The sequence below is a fragment of the Protopterus annectens genome, chromosome 9.part0 (assembly GCF_019279795.1).
Source record: "Protopterus annectens isolate FY-2018-M chromosome 9.part0, PAN1.0, whole genome shotgun sequence".
In the NCBI taxonomy this organism is placed as follows: Eukaryota; Metazoa; Chordata; order Ceratodontiformes; family Protopteridae; genus Protopterus; species Protopterus annectens.
The window spans coordinates 751,780,947-751,802,182 of record NC_056743.1 but is presented as its reverse complement, the minus strand read 5'-3'; the positions used below and the strand labels follow the sequence as shown (position 1 = coordinate 751,802,182).

The window sequence follows — 21,236 nt, the reverse complement described above, 5'->3', positions numbered from 1 at the left end:
CAGCCAAGAATCGAACGGGAGAACCTCTTGCTGTGAGGCAACAACGCTAACCACTGCACCACCACAGCAACGTTTTCAACAAAAAACAGTGTGATTCTTAAAACCTGTATCTTAATTTGATATATAATTAACCCAGATTCATACACTGCTGCTTTACTGATTTGCCAATATAATACCCATTTAGCTTCATGCTCACATCATACTGAAACAATTACCACAAAAATATGAACCTTGAAAATACTAGAAATGTTTTGGTCACATTTACTTTGGTGAAACTTTATAAATGCAGACTTATTTTGTTTCCATGTTACATCTTCTTCCCTTTTGTCTTTTTTTCTTACTTCAAGGTTTCAGGAAGATGAGCCCACTTATCAACCACGCCTTTTTGAATGCTCCAATCAGACTGGAAGGTTTATAATGACAGAAATAGCAGAATTTACACAAGAAGACCTTGATGAGGATGATGTAATGCTCCTTGACACCTGGGAGGAGGTAAACAAGTCCATTTTTTATTAGAATGTGTTTTGTTATACTTGCATTTGTAAATCCTTTATGTTATTGGAATTATTTCTTGCTGTCATATTCCCCTCTGCCCATTTTTATTTATAATACATAAAGGAAGAACTCTACATTCACCACCTAGATTGAATCATAAAGTGCTTCACAGGCTGAAGTCAGGCCCCCAAAATGATGCAGGGTGGCTGTGACAGCAGTTCACATATAACAATACGTCTGAATTAGGATTGCTGCATTCTGTGTTTCACAGAGTGGTTAGGGTAGGTCAAAATACTGCCTCTGTAACCTGAGGAGAATGACATACAGAAATGCCCCTTCTGTTTAATTTATGGGTGTGGAGAATGAGATTCACTGGGATACAGCTGATGGTGGTGTATAAAGCCAAGAATAAATAACTGAAAAAAAAAACAGGAGAGGCAAGGCAAATTAGATAAAAGCAATGAAACAAAATGCTACAGATGCACTTGTATTTACAATTATAACATAATTTCACTTCTGTCAGTAATTGTTAGTGCCCCCTGTGAAGGTGTGCATTGAGGCAGCTGGATGGATGTAAAGTTGAGACATAAAGGATATTCTTTCTTGTTTACTAGTTTTCTTTGTTTGAATATATGTTCACGTGTGCTAATGTGAAAAAACAAAACACTAATGCAAATGTTGTTCTTGTTTCTGCACTGCCAATATGTTATTTTTTGTAGATTTTCCTTTGGATTGGTAAATCAGCCAATGAATATGAAAAGAGTGAGTCTGTCATAGCAGCCAAGGAGTATCTGCAGACACACCCAGCTGGTCGAGATTTGGGAACACCAGTCGTGATAGTGAAACAAGGTTCTGAGCCACCCACCTTCACTGGTTGGTTCAATGCTTGGGATCCACATAAGGAACCAGTAAGTCACTCACCTGCTTTCTAACGTAATATTTTAAAGTATTATGCGATAGCTTGTCTGGGTATATTTTGGCACCCTGTATAAAGATGACATTCCTAAGGCATTAGTCTTACTGTCAATGTATAGTGGCTAAAGCTAGCATTTATTAATTTGTGTACTTTTTATTTACAGTGTTTAAAATATAGAAACTTTACAAAATTCTAGATAAAAAAGAAAACACAAAAGTATAATTATGTATGCATGTATATGTTTACAGCTTAAAATATCAGACGCATGTCTGAAAAGTTTTTAGGTGGTGAAAAACACTAAAACCACAAAATATAGACAAAAGCTCATTTGAATAGTGTTTATAAGTAGGAGTGTACATGAAAATAACTGAAAATGTTATAGTGGTTGGTGTGTATGTGAGTCTTCACTGGCTAGTGTTAGGGTAAATGTAGTGAAAAGGATAGAGTTACTGTTTTTTTGTGTTGTGGGTTTCTGTGACTTTTGTCTTGTCTAGTGGTACTGTTAGGGAAAGGATTTTAGTTATGCAATGTGCAGGGTTAGAATTAGGCTTGGGGATAGATTTAGAGTAAGCACACATGAGTAAGCTGGTGCAAGGGTGGCACTTCATCTTGATTTTGTAGTCGGGGTGCATGCTATAATGTCGTTTTACCTGGATTAAATTGTTAGACATTTTGTGATTTGATATTATGAGTTTTCACTGTTTTGTGATTTCAATTTTTTTACCTATTTTTGAATTTAGATATTTCATGACACATTCAAATACTTTTCATTCATTTCATCCTGCATTCATTTACACGACAGAATGAACTTCAGGGTCATCTGTTCAAATATTCAGTTTTTCAGACATTCATTTTGATGGATGTATGTTTTATCATAACAAGTAATTGGGCTTTGTCAGTGTTTTTTTTTTTTGAAAGCAAAAAGGTGGTGGTATGCATATGTTGCATCATTGGGTCAACCCCGCCCCACCTGAATAGGTTCGAGAGTTGTGTATCTGGAGATGAGAACCCGTTACTTACGTATGACGTAGTATGCAACCCTATAGATGAATCTACAGTCGAAGCAAACTGTAGTGGCTTGTCCCACTCTTATGAATCAGTTTGAAGTGGACTTTATGAAGTTGAAAAAAATGCAACTTTAACTCCAACACTTCGAAGTTTGCATCGCGCGTAATATTATATCGAGCGGGTTGCTGATTTTGAAGATGTTGACAACAGGTACATTGTATCCAGATCTTTTATATCAATGGCAACAAGTTAATATTGACACTAGTATTCGTTACATGATGTTACTTAATGAATACTTCCGTCCAGAGAAAGTTGCTTTACGGGCTCGTATTAGAGAACAACAATATTTTATTACTGAAACGTATCCAGCAGTAGTGGTTGACAAGAGTTTTGAGAGACTGCTGGATAATGTGTTTTATTTGAAAAGAAACTGTTGGAGCAAAAACAGAATAAAATCTGAAGGGACACTACCGATTTTAGAACCGGTCATGTGTTTACTTGGCCGAGAACTGAGTTTGGAAAGAACGGACAAGGGAGGGTGGTTCATAATGTATCAAAAATGAAAGGTAATTCACGAGTAGTATGCAATGAAGGGACCGTTTGTCCTGTTAATTCTGTCAAAGGGGATGACCAGTTCGGTAGTGATGGTAGAAATGTCATTGTCACTACAGCAATTGTACACCATGATAATGAAGTAATGAAATTTTGCAGTCATCCATGACTACACCAGATGCAGGGAGTGTTAATGGAAGTTCTAATACACAACAGACGGAGTTAGTCACGGGCCTTAACTTGCCTATTAGTACATTTGATAATTTAAATAGTAATGATGTGTCAGTAAGAAGGAAAGTTAAAAATAAAAATAATTTAGATCATGGTCATTTAGGTCGAGCGGGCCCTGCTCCTTTCCCCATCTCAGAATTTCGGAGAGGAGGGAGTGACAGATCAATGAGCAGGGGGAGACAGAAAAGAAGAATGACGGAAGAGGATTATGTGGGACCAACAATAAAGAAAATGTGGGCGAAAACCATAAGTCATTAATACGGAATATATCCAATAGGCATCTAACTCAGGATGAAGTTGATGTTTTAGAGAGGGGACTTACCTTTATACCCTCTATTAGGAGCGACATAACTGACTCAGTGATGGATGTTAAACTTTTTGCTCGTAACTTACAATTGAAAATGGATTTTGGCAATTTTACACCTGCCAATCCAAGACAGAATTTTAGTAAACCTAGTATGTATGTACCCAATCTGCACCCCTTGATAGATGCTTTTATGAAACTGGTTGAGGAAGATTTACACAAACATGATATGAGTAACAGACATAGGAAATGGTATGGTAATTTGCACCCTAAACAAAGAACAGCATTGAAAGCACTTAAATGTGACTCCAATGTTGTTATTAGACCAGCAGACAAGGGAGGTCCCGTTGTTGTTATGGATAGAATTAGTTACATAACTAGCATGGAGAATATGCTTAGTGATATTCAGTTTTACTGTTGAATAGTCCCTAGTCAAGTTGAAAGAATTATTCATAGAGTTTCTGTCTCACTTTTGGATTTTTCACGTAAAGGAATGATTACTGTTGAATTGCATAACTTTTTTTCAGTTAATAACTTTTAATACCTAGTATACAAGGGATGCCTAAAATACACAAACATCCCACCTGCCCACCTGTGAGACCTATTGTTGCTGGAAGGGGTTGGGTTACAGAACCCATCTCCTTGTACTTAGAATCCAGGCTTAGGCCGATAGTTAATACATATCCACACATACTCAAGGACACTAAACAATTTTTGTTAATGCTTTATGATAAAATGTTGAGCTTACCATCTGATTTACCATACTGGTTGGTTACACTGGATGTCCAATCTTTATTCACCACCATCCCTAATGATGAGGGTGTTGAATGTGTGTGGAGGTGTTTACAGGTGAATCATGGGTTATCTGACTCATCTATTGATGTTATGTGTGAGTTATTACAACTTGTTTTGGCCAACAACATATTTACCTTTAATAATAAGATTTACATTCAGAAAGATGGCGTGGCTATGGGCACTTTGTGTGCCAATAGCTACGCCAACTTGGTGATGGCTGATTGGGAGAGACGTAGTTTTTTTGAGATGGACTATTTTAAGAAGTTTGTTGTGTTCTATGTACATTTTGTAGATGACCACTTTTTGGTATGGACAGCCGGTGAAAATGACCTATCCAATTTTTTGGAGCAGGTCAATTCACTGACTTATTTGAAATTCACTATGACAGTGTCGAAGATTATGGTCCCATACTTGGATGTTTTTGTAGAGAGACTTCCTGATGGCTTGTTGAATACGGGGGTATATAGGAAATCCTGTTACAGGAATTCCTTTATTACATAGGACTAGCATGCACCCCAGGTTTGTCTTTATGAATATAGTGAGAGGTCAGGCAATGCGAGTCTCACATCTCAATCCCACTGAAACGGGTTTTCATAATGAGTTGACCAATCTCCAGCAACTATTGTCTGATAGGGCATATAGTTTGCAGGAAATAGAGTAAGTTTTTTGGGAGTTGGTGCCCTTAGGAAAGATAGGGCATCGTCATATTTTACAACAAGAAATGAGATAACTAATGAAGTGGATGATATAGCAGGTGGGTCAGTGACATTAAATCAAGAAACTAGAGTTTCTATCTATTACACACAAGATGTTAAAGCTATTGAAAATATTTATTCTAAGTATTGGGATATATTAACAGTTGATCCAAATATCCATGACATAGTAGGCTATGCACCAAGGTTTATATATAAGAATCGTCTTAACTTGTATAGGATGTTGTATATCTCAGATAGAATAAATAATCGCTCCCTATCAAGTTTCACCACTGGTGCAACTAAACCCTGTCAGAATTGCAACTATTGTTGCTTGATAGATAGTACAGCGATGTTTGTACATCCTGTTACACAACATTGTTTTTATTTTTATCCTAGGGCTAACTGTGATACTAGGCATATTGTCTACCTTGCCACCCGTAGGTCTTGCCCAGCGTTTTATGTGGGCAAGACCGACAGAAGGCTTAAGGATAGAATTAGAGAGCATCAATATAATATTCGGATTAAATCAGTCAGAAATGCCCTTTCAAAACATGTTTTAGAAACGTCCATAGAACACACTTTTAAGTTTCTTGTGATACAAGTTAATAAACCCACCATCAGGAGAGGTGATGTCATGAATTTCACAGAACAGAGTGAAACTAAATGTATTATTAGGCTGAGAGCAGATAGGGTGCCCGGCCTGAATGACAGGGTACCTCTGAGACCCATGTTGAAGGGAAGGAGATTTAGGGTATAGTATGAAGTAAATCTGATGAGCTATTACGTCTATTCATTTAGTCAGTGCAATACTTGTGCTTATGCCTATTTTTAGGATTTTAGTGTTTTTAAATGAATTACTCAGTTATGTTTTTAATTGTAGTAAATGAAATGTATTTTATATGTATGTTGTGTTAAATACCCCCTATTATATTCTGTTGGCGATATTATCATTTGTATAAGTGTTTATGTATTTAAATACTTAATTTATAGGATGTGATGTCATGGTCAAGAGAGTATTTATTGGGTATTTTGAATTTATTACTTTTTTGGCTTGAAGAAGCCCAGTCGGGTGAAAGCGCTTGCCATGTTTATTTCCATGATAAATAAATAAGGAGTTACTATTTTTGAGTCTGTTTTCGTGTATGGTGAAGTGAAAACTGCCTTGTATCAACTTTGTTGATACTCTATTGAGAACCGTATATGTGGATTGTTTTACTCTGCCGACCAGCGTTCCTGTGCCTATGTTTGACTTTTATTCACATGCACACACACACACACACACACACACACACACACACACACACACACACACACACACACACACACACACACACACACATATATATATATATATATATGGGTCCCACACACACACACACACACACACACACACACACACACACACACACACACAAACTGAAATTAGTGTTTTATATTTTGGGGAAAATGAACTATAGTGCCTTTAATCTTACTAAAGAAGAACACAATGCTTTAGAGAACATGAAAAGGAGTCCCCACCTTAGAATAATGAAACCTGAAAAGGGAGGGGGACAAATGTTTTCAGGAGAGAGGCATACTCTAAAGAAATGTTAAGGATTTTGGAAAATAGTGACTCTCATACCAGAGCCTCTACGAATGAAGTGCATGATTCCTACATCTATTTTTGGAAGGATGAATTGCTGCAGGGTGGGATGGATTGCAGAACAATCACTGCAGAATTCCCTCTTTCTTTTGGATTCCTAAGATTGACAAGGACCTGCCACACTGGCTAAAACACATCCCCTTGCCCTTTATGTGGACAGGCTGTTGAAACCTTTTCAAAAAATAGACAACCACATTATTAGAGACTCTTGGGATTTTTTGGGTAGGATCACATATTCCCTTTGGAACAAGGATGTCATCTTTCTGACGATAGATGTGAAACATATTTTCTCTACCATCCCCCAGGAGGATGGATTGGAACTGTTTAGTGAAGCAATCTTGATGCCTGGTCTAGTTAATGAGGAACAGTTCAGGCTTATTATGGAGTGTATGGAGCTTGTGCTCCATAACAACTATATTTGGTTTGAGGGTAACATCTTCAAACGAACCAAGAGAGTGGCAATGGGGGCTGCTTGTGCCCCCATTTATGCAAACTTGGTGATGCTTAGTTGGGATAGATACTTCAGTTTTGGTTCACCTTTTGAGGAGTTTTCATTATATCTCAAATATTTGGATGACATATTTGTCCTCTGGGTGGGGGACATACAGGAAATTCCCAGGTTCATAGAGTATTTGAATACTACTGCCCCTTTGTTGAAATTCACTTACCAAATGGACAAAAAAAGCATCAGTTACTTGGACATCACCTTAGAGAAGAAAGAAAATGGGTTTTCCTCTACTATTTACTGAAAACCCACTTTCTTGAACAGATATTTACATTTTAGTAGTATGCATCCTTTGTCGCAGAAAAAGTCTTGTTAAGGGACAGTTTGTTAGACTGTCAAGGATGGTATCTGATAATATAACTTTTGAAACTGAAAAAAGAAAATTGGAGGATATGTTCCTTGAGAGGAGATACCCTGAGCTTTTTGTGAGAACCATTAGTACAGAAGTCGCCAAAAGTAGAGGTGAGAAACATCTGCCCCTTTTGGGAACAGGCCTAAATAAGAAAGCTCTGTTGATATCTGACAATAATAATATTCAAAATGGGGAAGGAGTCGAAGCTTGTCCACAGTTAGACAATAAGAAAGTAGTAAAGGCTAGAGACTTCCCTAGAGCTATGGTACTTGAATGCAGTGTTGTTTTCAATAGCATTAGGGACTTCATAAGTAAAAACTGGGGAATATCGGTAGAAGATGGACAAATCAGAGATATAGTAAAATATTAATAATATTTTAGAGTCTAATGGTGACAACAAGGAAGAGAAAGAAAAAATTGGTAAAAGTACCCAAAAATGTGGAATGTGTAGCCAGTGTAAACCATCCAGTACTGCAGCTGCATTCCACTCACAGGAAGGGAATTGTCTATCTAAGGAGGTGGTGTATTTGGCTGTGTGTATGTCCTGCCCTGCATTTTATGTAGGGAAAACAGAAAGGCAGCTAAAGAAAAGGACATATAAACACTAATTTGAGATATCTAATAAAAATCCAAACAATGCTTGGTATAGGCATTCTGCCTGTTGTAGTGGCTTTAAGCAATTTTTGTTTACTATATTAGAAAATGTTCCTGTTGATCCTAGAGGGGGTGGGTGGAAAGACAGGTTGGAATTAAAAGAGCTGAGTTGGCAAATTAAACTAGATGCAACCCATTTCCCTGGAATTATGACTGCCTATTCCTGGTGCCGTTATTAAAATTCAGGGCAGAGAAATAGTCAGCCTAAACACACAAATGTATTATTGTTTATGCTGGAAGTTCCACAATTGGACATTAATATGCATATGTAAATATATATTACTCAGAACCTAAATGATTTATGTTTTTATTGTGTTTTGTACTTTAGTTAAAGTTTTACTGGGTATATTTATTTAGACTTAACTACAGTTTCTGATAGGGATACAGTTTTTTTATATTTTATTCATTGTTTTTCATGTCAGAGAAAAATGTTTTAGTGGTTTGTTTTTTAAATTTCACTTCAGGTATTTTCATTTTGCCACACAAACTTGATTAAGACTGTCAGCTGATTAGTGCATATATATGGTCTACTGTATTCTGAAGAAGTCTTACTGATGAAAAGCTGATTTGTATTCACTTAAAGCTTAAATAAACTTTTCATTCTTGGTTTGTGGCTCCTGAGCAATCTGTTTGACCTTTTTGGTTATTAGTTCTGTTCTTTCCTGGTTCCTCATTTGACTTGTAACTTTAAGCGATAACTGTACAATGCAGAACTCATTTGGTTGTGTCAGGGCATGGCTATTATTCAAGGCAGTACTACCAAATACCCTTAAGTCCAGTTGTCCACCATATATGGCCACGGTGGTGCAGCAGTGAGCATTATCGCCTCAAAGCAAGAGGTTCTCCGGTTTGATTCTTGGCTGGAGAGCCTTCTGTGTGGAGTCTGCATATCCTCCCTGTGGTTGAGTGAACTTTAAAGACATGCAGGTAAGTGCATGTGTGTGTGCCTTCTGTGATGGTTGGGGACTGGGCTGGCAACTCAACACCATAAAATATCTGCTGCCAATCAAGAGCAGACCAGTGATCCGCTGTGGTGACCCCTAACCAGGAAAAGCTGAAAGACTTTTTATATTAGTGAGTACCAGTGACAGAATTCAAATCCCATATAGCTAATTGTTTCTTTGAAATCTTAATGGCAGTAATGCAGGAATTAAAGCCTGCAGCCCATGACCATTGCATAGTCACTGCATTATCTAGCTGTAATGCATTCTTCACATATAAATATTCTGTACACTCAGTTGGCTAGAACACCCTATGGTTAGTGTTTGAATTAATACCACAGTTTTATGGAGCTCTTCTGTTATTCAGCTAAGAAAGGCATGGGGCTAATAACACTACTGCATGGCAGAATGGCTCTTTCAAAGTAAAGGATCTATGTGCTTTAATTGTGCATCTGCAGACATATGTGCTGAAAATTATAGCAAAGGTTATACAGTATACTGTGTGACCCATAACAAGCTGTAGTATAAAGTTTTATTCAGTTTATTAAGTACAGGTAAAGTTAGTACATGTTTACTTCATTTGAGATGCTCAAGTTTTACATTAAGCAAATCACATAACACCATAATGTTCAGCTAAATTATATTTTTCTAAGTAGCTTTTTTGGATCTCCGGTGCTCTGTCCATCAAATGTGCCCCATAATCTCCATCTCTCTCTGTCAGCCAACAAGACCAGCTAGCCAATAACTTGCACACCTCCCAGGTGGGTAATCTGGCAGCTAAGCCCTTTAGGTTGCATGGGCCAGGCAGGCAAAGTATGGGAGTCCTGGATCTGTACCATCCTTAATGTCCACTGTGATTTTTGTCTTGCAGCCTACTACTATTACCCTTGTTCTTTAATGATCATGCTTCCACAGAAGAGCTTGCTTATTTGTTTGCATAGTAAGTGAACTGGTTCTATGACCCTTTTCAGCCACGATTCAGACTAAATGTCAAACACAATTGAATCTGAATACTTATATAAACTAAAAACGAGAAACATTTTACAAAAGTATTATGTTGTATATGTAAACATTATATTCATGCGCAAATAACATATGCATTCATCATGAAGGATTGATTGTAAAATAATTCACAGACCCTAATTACAATGTGATGCAGATCATTTTGTTAAACTGCAAGTAGGAGATTGATGTAATAATGATAATAATAAAAAAAATAATAATAATAATAAGTGCAGTTAATTATAACAATAGCTTATGTGCTTGTACCGCATCCATTCCAGCTGCCATGTGAAGCAGTGATTGATAGGTTTAGCACCTGCATCCTGGTCAAAACTGCTGCTCAGTAAGTACCATGGCTTTCAGCTGGAGGTACGCAAGCAAGGCACTTAGCAATTTCTCTCCTCCAAGATAGGTGAGACAGCACTAGGCACTTATTAAATGCCACCCCTTTGCTAACCAACTCATGTGGGTCCTAGGAATGCTAACTGAATCAAGGTCTCTAAGACTGAAATCAGAACTCCATTTTTTTCTCCCATGTAAAGCAGGCTGGCTGAATTTACTGTAAAGCCATCCCACAACACTGCAGGATTTTAACAATGGTGGTTTATTCAAAGCTGCTCCAACGTTCATACTAAACCCTTCTAAAGGTGTGGAGTTGCAAAAAAGCTGCTCCAACGTTAAGACTAAACCCTTCCAAATGTGTTGAGTTGCAAACAGAGGAATCATTTATTTTGTCTGGTTTTATGTTCATAGCTTAGACAATCAGTGACAAAAAAGCAGCAGATAGGCATCATCATCATCATCTTCTTTTAGCTGTTCCTGTTAGGGATCGCCACAGCGGATCATCTGTTTCCATTTCTTCCTGTCCTCTGCATCTTGCTCTGTCACACTAACCACCTGCATGTCCTCTCTCATGACATCCATAAACCTTATCTTAGGCCTTCCTCTTTTCCTGTTACCTGGTAGCTTCATCCTTAGCATATTTTTTCCCAATATACTCAGCATCCCTCCTCAGTACATGTCCAAACCAATGTTATCTTGCCTCTCTGGCTTTGTCTTCAAACCTTTCAACCTGGGATAACCCTCTAATATACTTATTCCTAATCCTGTCCACCCTCGTCACACCCAGTGCAAATCTTAACATCTTTAACTCTGCCACATCCAGCTCTAACTCCTGCCTTTTTGCCAATGCCACTGTCTCCAACCCATGTAACATAGGTAGTCTCACTACCCTCTTGTAGACCTTCCCTTTCACTCTTACTGGTACTCGTCTGTCACAAATCACTCCTGACACTTCTCCACCCACTCCATCCTGCCTGTACTCTCTTCTTCACCTCTCTTCCACACTCACCATTACTCTGAACTATTGATCCCAAGTATTTAAACTCATCCACCTTCACCAGCTCTACTCCTTGCATCCTCACCATTCCTTTATCCTCCCTCTCATTCACACACATCTATTCTGTCTTAGTCCTGCTGACCTTCATTCCTCTTCTCTCTAGAGAGCATATCTCCATCTCTCCAGGGTCTCCTCTACCTGTTCCCTACTCTCACTACAGATCACAATGTCATCTGCAAACATCAAAGTCCACAGGGACTCCTGTCTGATCTCGTCTGTCAACCTGTCCATCACCATTGCAAATAAGAAAGGGCTCAGAGCTGATCCTTGATGTAATCCAACCTCCACCTTAAACACATCTGTCACTCCCACCACAGACCTCACCACTGTCACACTATCCTCATACATATCCTGTACCACTCTTACATACTTCTCTGACACTCCCGACTTCCTCATACAATACCACAACTCCTCTGTAGGCTTCCTGTCATATGCTTTCTCTAAGTCTACAAAAACACAATGCAACTCCTTCTGACCTTCTCTGTAGTTCTCCATCAACACTCACAGAGCAAACTTCGCATCTGTAGTGCTCTTTCCTGGCATGAAACCATACTGCTGATCACTAATCATCACGTCCCTTCTTAACCTAGCTTCCACTACTTTTCCCATAACTTCATGCTGTGACTGATCAATGTAGTTACTACAGCTCTACACATCACCCTTATTCTTAAAAATCAGTACCAAAACACTTTTTCTCCATTCCTCAGGCATCTTCTCACTTTCCAAGATTTCATTAAACAATCTGGTTAGAAACTCCACTGCCATTTCACCTAAACACCTCCATGTTTCCACAGGTATGTGATCTGGATCAACAGCCTTTCCATTTGCAGGTTAGAATTAAATAACATGTTCCTCCTCTAAATGAAAGACACTAATGAGCAAGTTCTTTTCCACAGTCTTCAGAAGGCATATTAGTGAGTCATTTATGTTTTATTTATTTATTTTAGTTTGTTTACCAGGGTAGTACAAGGATCACTATAGACCATTTGCAGGCACGGCCTGGGTGAAGAGATTCGCAAAAAAAAAAATAAATAAATAAATAAAATTCCAAAACACAAAGTAATCCCAGAAGGTAGATAATCCCATAGACAACTAATATATAAATAATATTAGCAGAGTAGAAAAATCAAATGTGAATTAATTTTAGTAGTAAATATAAGAGAAGCAGCAGCTGAGAACAGAGGGCCAAAGTAGAAGTGATGCAGGGAGTTAGGTTATGTGTCCAGTGAAAAAGTACTTGTAGTTAGATTTTTGATGAAGGTGTCTTTTGAACTAAGCTTTGAAAGCAAGGAAAGAGGACAGATTTTTAAAGTGAAGAGGGACTATCCTGCCAAGGATATAACAACCAGCAGATTTTCCAAAGCTTCATGACACCTTCCATGCTCCTAAACTGTCAAGATGAGATGACTGAAAGACAGGTTTGAGCATGGATCTCTTCAGAGCATGCCTGCCAGCAGAGAGAGGGAGGCTCAGCCCTGAAAGTACAATGCTAAGAACAACAAAAAATAAGCGACCACACCCTGGCATAAAAACACTCCAAAGAAAAAAGAAAAACAGGATAGAGGGAGTGGCTACTGCAGCAGTGATCATTCAAACATCTGCTAAGTTTCACTTACACACTGTACTATGTGCATCAAATTGATCACTGCTGCAGTAGCCTTAGCTAGATGGGTAAATTACCATAACTAATTACATGTGGACAGTGGAATGAGAAGAGTCCAGGAGCCCAGGAGAATGGTCGTAGCAAACCCTGATCTGGTCCTAGAGAAGGAATCAGGCTTACAGTGCTTTATAAAGTATGCATAGAGGACCAAATAGCAGCTTGTAGAATACTTCTAGAATCCAACCCTTTCCAAAAAGCCACAGATGAAGCCAAGGCCCTGGTAGAGTTGGCCTTGACCCTGCCTGGAATAGTTTTCTTATAAGTGTAACAAAAGGTAGTACCCTTAGACAACCATTTGGAAATAGTCTGTTTTGATAAAGGTTGTCCCTTCTTACATTCACAAGAAATAAACAAATGATCTGAAGATCTGAAAGATTCAGTTCTGTCAAGATAGTATCAGAGTTGTCTGTGGACATCCAAGGTATGGAGTTTCCTTTCTCCCTCATTTTTAGGTTCAGGAAACAAGAGGGGGAGAGGGATAGTTTGGCTTAAGGTAAACTCAGATACCACTTTAGGCTTAAAAATATTAGCTCTCAAAAAAACTCTCCCTATGGAAAATGACATAAAGTTGACTAACCATAAGACCTTACAACTCAGATACCCTTCTTGCAGAGGTCGGTGCAATCAACAAAATTATTTTCCATGTTAAGAACCTCAAGTCAGCCAGATTAGCTGGTTCAGTTGAAGTAGGTCTTAGCTTCTCTGACATGAAATTAAGATCGCAAGGAGAGAGCACCAGTTTTCTTGGAGGCCTCTTATGCAAAACCACTTTCAAGAATAGTTTGACATGATGCTGCATTGAAAGAAGAAGATCCATGAGTAGACATGCTGAAATAGCCAATAAATGAACCTTAACAGAGGAATAAGAAAGCCCATAGGATAGTAAATCACACAAATATTGTACAACCAGAGAATAACTAGCCATAAACGGGTGCTAATTATGTTGTTGGCACTAACAGGAAAACCTTTTCCATTTAATAATACATGATTTTCTAATAGCAGCCTTTCTTGCCTACATTATGGCCTGCTAAATGTTCTCAGTAAACTGGTGCCTAAAAGGAATTAAGACCCCATCATCCAGGCAGTCAATTGAAGTTGACTGATGATGGGATGTTTCAAACATCCTTGTTATGTGAGTAGATCCAGTCTGTGAGGAAGCTTGTGGTAATTGCCCCTGGCCCGTTCAAAAAGAAGGGAGAACCATGTTTGCCTGAGCCAGAAAGGAGTCACTACTATGATCTTGAGGGATTCTTTCTGAATCTTCAGAATTACCTTGGATATTAGTGGAAGGGTGGAAAAGCATACATGAATATTCCTGTCCAAGACAAAGAAAAGACATCTGTCTTCTTGGCCTTTTGTATGGAGTCCTGGAAAGAATCTTGCCAGTTGATTGTCCAGAGAAGAGGGAAAGAGGACTACTTGAGGAACTCCACACAGATGGATCAAATCTTGGAAGATCCCCTGATCTCGTTTCTATTCATTGGGGTCTGTCCTGGTCCTAATTAGCTTGTATGCCACACAGTTTTGCTCTGATGGAATGTAGGATGCCTGTAGAGTGAGACTGTGCTGTGAAGTTATATTCTAAGCTAAAATGGCTAGTCTGAAAAGGGGGTACAACCTTGTTCTTCCTTGTTGTTGATATTCCACTTGATTATGGTATTGTCTGTAACTACCTGAAGAGCTCCTGGGGACCAAATATGGTTCAGAGAGTTGAGTGCCTTGATCAGGGCAAGTATCTCCTTCATATTTATCTGCTTGCATCTGCCCTTGGTGTTCCACACCCCCTGCACCTTCTTCCATCCTGAAACTGCTCCCCAAGCAAAGTCCCAAGTGTCTGTGGTGACTGACTGACTGCTTTGAAGCGGGGAAGGAGGAGGAGAGACCTGGATTTAAGGATATCTGTTGTCTCCACCAAAATATTTCTCTTCTGACAAACACCAGCATGGGGATTTGAAATGTTAAAGGGTGTTGATGATGGGATTAAAGATATTTCAGATACCATTCTATCTTTCTCATGTGGAGTCTTGCCAGGGCTATCATAAGACTCAAAGATGCCATGAGACCCAAAATCCTGAAGTAATCCCTCACAGTGACTGAAGTCTGACTGGAAAACCTTAGAAATATATCTAGATAAAGATCTATTTTTTTCCTGTGGAAGAAAAGTTCTATGAACTGAGATGTCTAGTTGACATCCCAGGAAAACAATCTGTAAAGGAATCAAGAAAGACCTTCGAATGTTCTTTTGGAATCCCAGCTTTTGCAAGAGATCTCTCACCCAAAAGAGAAATTCCTGACACTTTGAAAAAGAATCTGAAAAGATAAGCAAGTCATCTAAATATGGAAAAATGTGCCTACGCTGTAGCCTGCAGTGAGCTATAACTGGATCTAGAGACCACACTTGGTGCAGTGAATAGACTAGAATATCAGAGACCTGATAATGTGATCCAGACACACACAACCTTTAGAAACATCTGAATCCCATCACAATCCCTCCGAGCTACATGCTCTAGGGACCTAAACCTTGTCACCACAATAAACAGGACATGCAGGAGGGATAGATTCCTGTCCCAGAGACTTCCTATACTATGGAACAAGCTACCCATCTATGTCAAGCAAAATTCCTCATTTGCACTCTTCAAGAAAAATCTTGATGAGTGGATGAGAAATAGGAAATACACCCCAGGGATCAATTCTGTCTCTGCTCAACAGTGGCACAGGAAAATAACTTTCTTGGGTGGCATAAGGCAGGGAACCTTGTTGGCTAGGCTTACGTAGGCCCTTGGGCCGATAGCCTAGTACCTACCTATGAACCAATGAACCTATAAGCCTGGATAAACAGGGATACAGTAATATGCATCTAGTACCTACCTATGAACCAATGAACCTATAAGCCTGGATAAACAGGGATACAGTAATATGCATCATTTAAGTCTAGTGTTGCCAAGAAACTTGAAAGAAGGAGAAGTAACAGGTTGTAAAGTGAGAGTATTCTGAATTTGAGCACTATCACAAACAGGTTTAGGACAGAAAGATCCTGAACTTGTCTTCACAAATTTTCTTTCTTTGGCACTAGGTATATCCTTGAATAAAAATCCCTCCTTACCTAGGATGGAGGAACTGGTTATATCACTCCTTGGGACAATATGATGGACAGGTAGAAACAAGAGTCTGACCTGCAGGATGAGGAATGACCACATGAAAAGGGGGGATGGATTTCCTCCCACTGCCATCTGTAACCCTGATAAATGATTTGCTGAGCCCATTTGTCTGAAACCATCTGTTGTCAAAGGAAAAGAAATGGAGATTCAGACATTTTGGAAGAAAAAAGGGGCAGGGAGGGGTTGATAAGATGTCTTGAATAGTCATTCAGAGTTGTTGTACTGTCCTTGGTTTGAAGAGTTTTGAGACTTCTTTTTGGATCTCCCTTGCAATTTCTTTTTAAAGGTCTGTTTATCTCTATTTTGTTGAGACTGCTTATTCTGTTTTTTGACAAAATACAAAATCCCTTTATAAATCTGGAAAAGATGGGCTGCAAAATCTTAGAGCGACCCTAAATCAGCTTGCCCCTTTCATCACACTTTTTCATCACCTCTTTAGCAGAGTGGCCAAACACTAAATCTCTGTCCAAGGGAGAACTTAAAATCTTATTTTTAACATCATCATCTAGGAGGTTCTGAGAATGCAGCCATGCAAACCTCCTCAAAACATGACCAGTGGCCATAGCCCTGGAAGAAGTTTCAACATACATGTACTGTGATCTGTGCAATAGAAGGAACTACGTTATTTTGTAATACTTTTTAATAAATCAAGTACACAGTTTAGTTTTTATGACAAAACAATTGAGGGAATAAATTCTCTCCTATGTTTTACGGCGTTACAATAGTTGTCAGGATGTGTCCAGCCCTGTGGCATGCTGTGGAATTGTTGCTTAATTATAATACACTGATCCTTTCTTCCATTATGTTAAAATTATCTTAACTTCAGACTCCATCCATCCAAAAAAACGGTTAACCTTTAAAGATAAGTGACTATGTAATTCAGTGAAACACTAGTAAGACATTACACTGTACAGCACTGAGACTTCTAAGTACATCAGTATGTTATATGTCATCAGATTCCTCAGAATTCTTTTTCTCTGAATTTTCTCATTCACACTTTGAGCTTTGTGAAAGACAACACGTCTTGCTGTTATTTGACTGATAACTAACAAATATGTCTCTTCTCTTTTCATGTTCCAGTCTCGTACCTATGAAGACATAAAGAAAAGTATGGGTGATGTTTCGGCCATCTCACAGATTACAGTGGTGAGTATGACTATTACATACCTGCTACATTTTGCATGTGACTGTGTGTGTGTGTGTGTGTGTGTGTGTGTGTGTGTGTGTGTGTGTGTGTGTGTGTGTGTGTGTGTGTGTGTGTGTGTGTGTGTGTGTGTGTGTGTGTGTGTGTGTGTGTGTGTGTGCGCATATTTAGAATCCGTCTTCCTCCTCCTGTTTTATCTATCACTGATATTTGCGCTTGCCCACTTTTCCTCGTCTGTTGGGCATTTCATCTATCACTCATCTTCTTTATAGCTAGCTCCTTGTTTGGCCTTTGGTTTATTTCTATTAATAACCTTCCTCAACGTGAAAAGTGCCTCAGTGTTAGGTAATTACATTTTATTCGGTCACAAGGAGGAAAAAAAGCTCTAGACTGATGATTTCTAAAGAAAAACCTAATCAATAGCCATCTGGTTCAGAAATTAGTATTTTAGTGCCCAGTGCCCAGAAATTGCTTTTTCAACATCATCAGAGATGTAGCAGAGGTACAAATGAGTTCAGCCCTGGAAGACAGCATATTAGAATGCAGTTGTTTTTGTAATGACTTTAGGTTTGGTGTAATTCCTGTTTATTTATTTTATTTATTTTTTATGCTTTTTTGATGGGATTGTGACAGTAGCAGGGGAACATATTCTGACCTAGCACAATCAAAAAGTTGCTTCTAAGTGAGTTTGAGTGAAGAAGTACAGCAGAAGAAATGTGTGTGTAAAACTTTGTAAGCAGCTTGGTTTACCTCTACCTTTATGAATGCCAGCTGAGTCCTGCTGCCTGACATATTTATTTATATTACCTATGAACAGCACTTGTACCTAAACCAGCTGATAAATTTGCTGCAAAGGAGTAGCATCTCACTTCCTGAACTATCAGTTCAAGAATGTTTGAATCTTCAAAATCTGTTAAAGGCCAGGATGATTCACTGGCTTCCATAATCACTATCTCAGCTGTATTTGACTCCAAAAGGTTTAGTTGTGATACTCCAACCTAGGCTGCAGTCCTTTTTCCAGAAATGGATAGCTGTGAAAAACCTGAGGTCCTTAATCGAGTCATTTGCATATATCCCATGGGCCTGTATTGCAGGGGGTTTAAGGTATCACACAGTGAAAATTCTAGCCCGGCTATTTTTTCTTGTAGTTTTTTTACTAAATAGTTTGTCTGTGTGGCATTTTCTAGTTTTTGGTTTAGTTGCTAGTTGGGATATTTTGCAGACCCCTTAATGGTTATGGACCTTCCCACTTTTGCTGTGCTGTTCATGAGATTATAAGATAACTAAAACATGTGTATTCCTAGTTGGGCGATTGGTCTGATTTTGTCCAAAAAGGCTAAGAAAGGATAAAGTTAGAGGTATTCAGATAATATATAGCTGAAGCACTTGATATTCTTTAGGGGTTATTTGCATATATCTCATGGTCCTTTGTTGCAAGAGATTTAAGGTATCACACAGTGAAAACTCTAGCTCAGCAAGGTTTTTCTTGTAATTTATTAAGTTTTTCTATTATTCCTGAATAGGGGATTGTGTCAAAAACCTTGGCCAGGTAGACTACTAGGATTAGTAAGCATGAACTGCCATTGATGAATCTAAACAGAGATGTGTCCAGCATTTGGAGGTTCTCTGTGTCCTTATCGACTGACGCCATGAAAATTCTTTCCATGGTTTTGTATACGAGGCTGGTCAGACTTGTGAGTCTGTAATTTTGGTTGGGTCTATGGGAGGTCCTCCTTTTAATAGGAGAATAGCTTTTGCTATTCTCCATTGACTTTGTACAAACCCTGTATGGATGCTAAAGTTGAATAGTGGTTAGGGGTTTAGCTAAATCATGCGTTATGCTATTCGAGATGCATCCTGAGATATTGCAAGGATCCTTTGTCTCAGTATTTTTTTGCTTTTGATAATGCTTTCAGGACTTGGTCTTGTGTGATTGCTGCTGGCGAGTTAGTTTCATATATTTCCAGTTAGTTAGATGGGAGAGAAGGGTCAAGTTTGAGCTGAGCTGAATTTATTATCCAGTAGTAGTTATCTAGATCTTCAGCTTCGCTGTAGGTAGTATCACTTGTAACCAGGTCAGCACGTTGCTTTTTTTGTTTCTCTTCTTTGTCATTTTCAAGTCCACAGTCTTTGTCAGTCTTTGCAACAGCAGAACAAGGGCCTGTGTACTCTTAAACCTGTAGCTTGACTGGTATCTAGATCAGTTAAATGTTTTTTTTAACCACTATTGCCTATCATGACGGATGGTAGTGATGGCGCAGCCATGCAAATTTATACAATTCCATTTATTAGGAAAGACTTGACAGCAGAGCTGGAGTGAAATTACTTCATGGCTGTTACTTTGTGCATGACATGAAACACTGTCACATATGTTCAAAAAATAACTGTCATGTGTGATTTGTCATTTGCATGCTTTCTATGAAGAGATATTAAACTGTTTTCACCATTGTATTATGCCATTTCAGTTTACATTTCATCTGACTAGATCTGAGGTAACTATTTCTGCTGAATACCTTGCAAATGGAGTTGACTGCTTTTCTGCTTTATCAATGTGATATTTTCAGAATGGCATAGTCACTCCTGCTCTTATGTTGAAAGCTTGGTAGAACAGATAAATTATAATACAATTTCTGTCTGAAGACAGCAAAAACATGCTGCATTTTTTCAGTGTAATGATCAATACAGCAAGACAGTCCTTTTCAGGATTTGGTGCAGTTTTCAACTTACTTTTTATTTAGGGCTTGGCCTCATAAGATGAAAGGTAGAAAGTTGCAACTTAGACACAGAGAAAATGCAACTGTGAAAACCTTGTATATACAGAGAAATAGGTACTAAAATGTATTTCCTTTTTCTTGCAGGATCTGCATAATACCAATTTGAATAAAAACAACTCAGTCTCAGTTGCTCCTGGGGGGCCTGTTAGTCCTGGTGCTCCAGGTGGGCCTGGCACTCCAAACGTAGCTGTCTATAAACCTCATCGACAGACCAGTCAGGAAGGACGTAATGGAAAAATGCGTGATGGAATAGTATTTAACTCTGGAAAAACAGTTCCTGATGGAAAAGTAGTGACCCCAGATGTAAAACCAGTTCCTGATGTAAAACTTCCAGAAACAAAAGTATATGATGCAAAAGGTCCCTTTCCTAGAGAACAGCTTGTTGGCAAAACTGTGGATGAATTACCAGAAGGTGTAGACCCCTCAAGAAAGGAGGTAAGCATATTTAATTTAATAGGTCAAGGAAGAAATGAAAAAAAAACATCTGCAGTGTATCATAACAGCTTTACCTTCAAGAAACAGATGACAAAAACTTTCAAACACAATGTATGACAAACAATTGTTGTGGACTTAAATCCAACCTTCCCTTGAACTTGAATGCATGCAATTGTAATGTGGTGATATTTAATTTTTTTTTTTCATGCATACCTTTGTATGTCATGAGCATGCCAACACATGCAGCTATTGCAAAAAAAGGTACATTTATTTGCTACAACTATCACTTAAAAGTTGCAGGGTCACAAAACTACAGAAATTAGAGAAAGAAATGCTGGGCATATGAACTGATACCAAAGCATAATGTCTTATCAGCCTAATAAAAATGTTTTAAAAATTAATCAAGAATAGTTGTAGCTTCTTCTGCATAAGCATCATCAGTCATGTCTGCAAAGTATTTGCAGCTTTTAATACTGTCTAAATACACCTATCAGCATGTAGAACATTTGCTTGAGTGGACTACTTTTGGTCCCTTTACCAGCACTGAAGTGACTGCCTAAACTGTTTCTAA

General features: G+C 38.5%; 1 protein-coding gene across 2 annotated transcripts in view; it reads left to right on the top strand.

Annotated features, from left to right (window-relative positions):
* LOC122811508 (advillin-like) overlaps positions 1–21,236 on the top strand; it is a 731,661-nt gene that overhangs the window by 703,236 nt on the left and 7,189 nt on the right. For both annotated transcript variants that reach the window (XM_044083391.1, XM_044083390.1), the window contains exons 16-19: positions 348–492; positions 1,215–1,403; positions 17,393–17,458; positions 20,315–20,665. In XM_044083391.1, the coding sequence (XP_043939326.1) occupies positions 348–492; positions 1,215–1,403; positions 17,393–17,458; positions 20,315–20,665 (751 nt within the window). The remainder of the gene's footprint in view (positions 1–347; positions 493–1,214; positions 1,404–17,392; positions 17,459–20,314; positions 20,666–21,236) is intronic.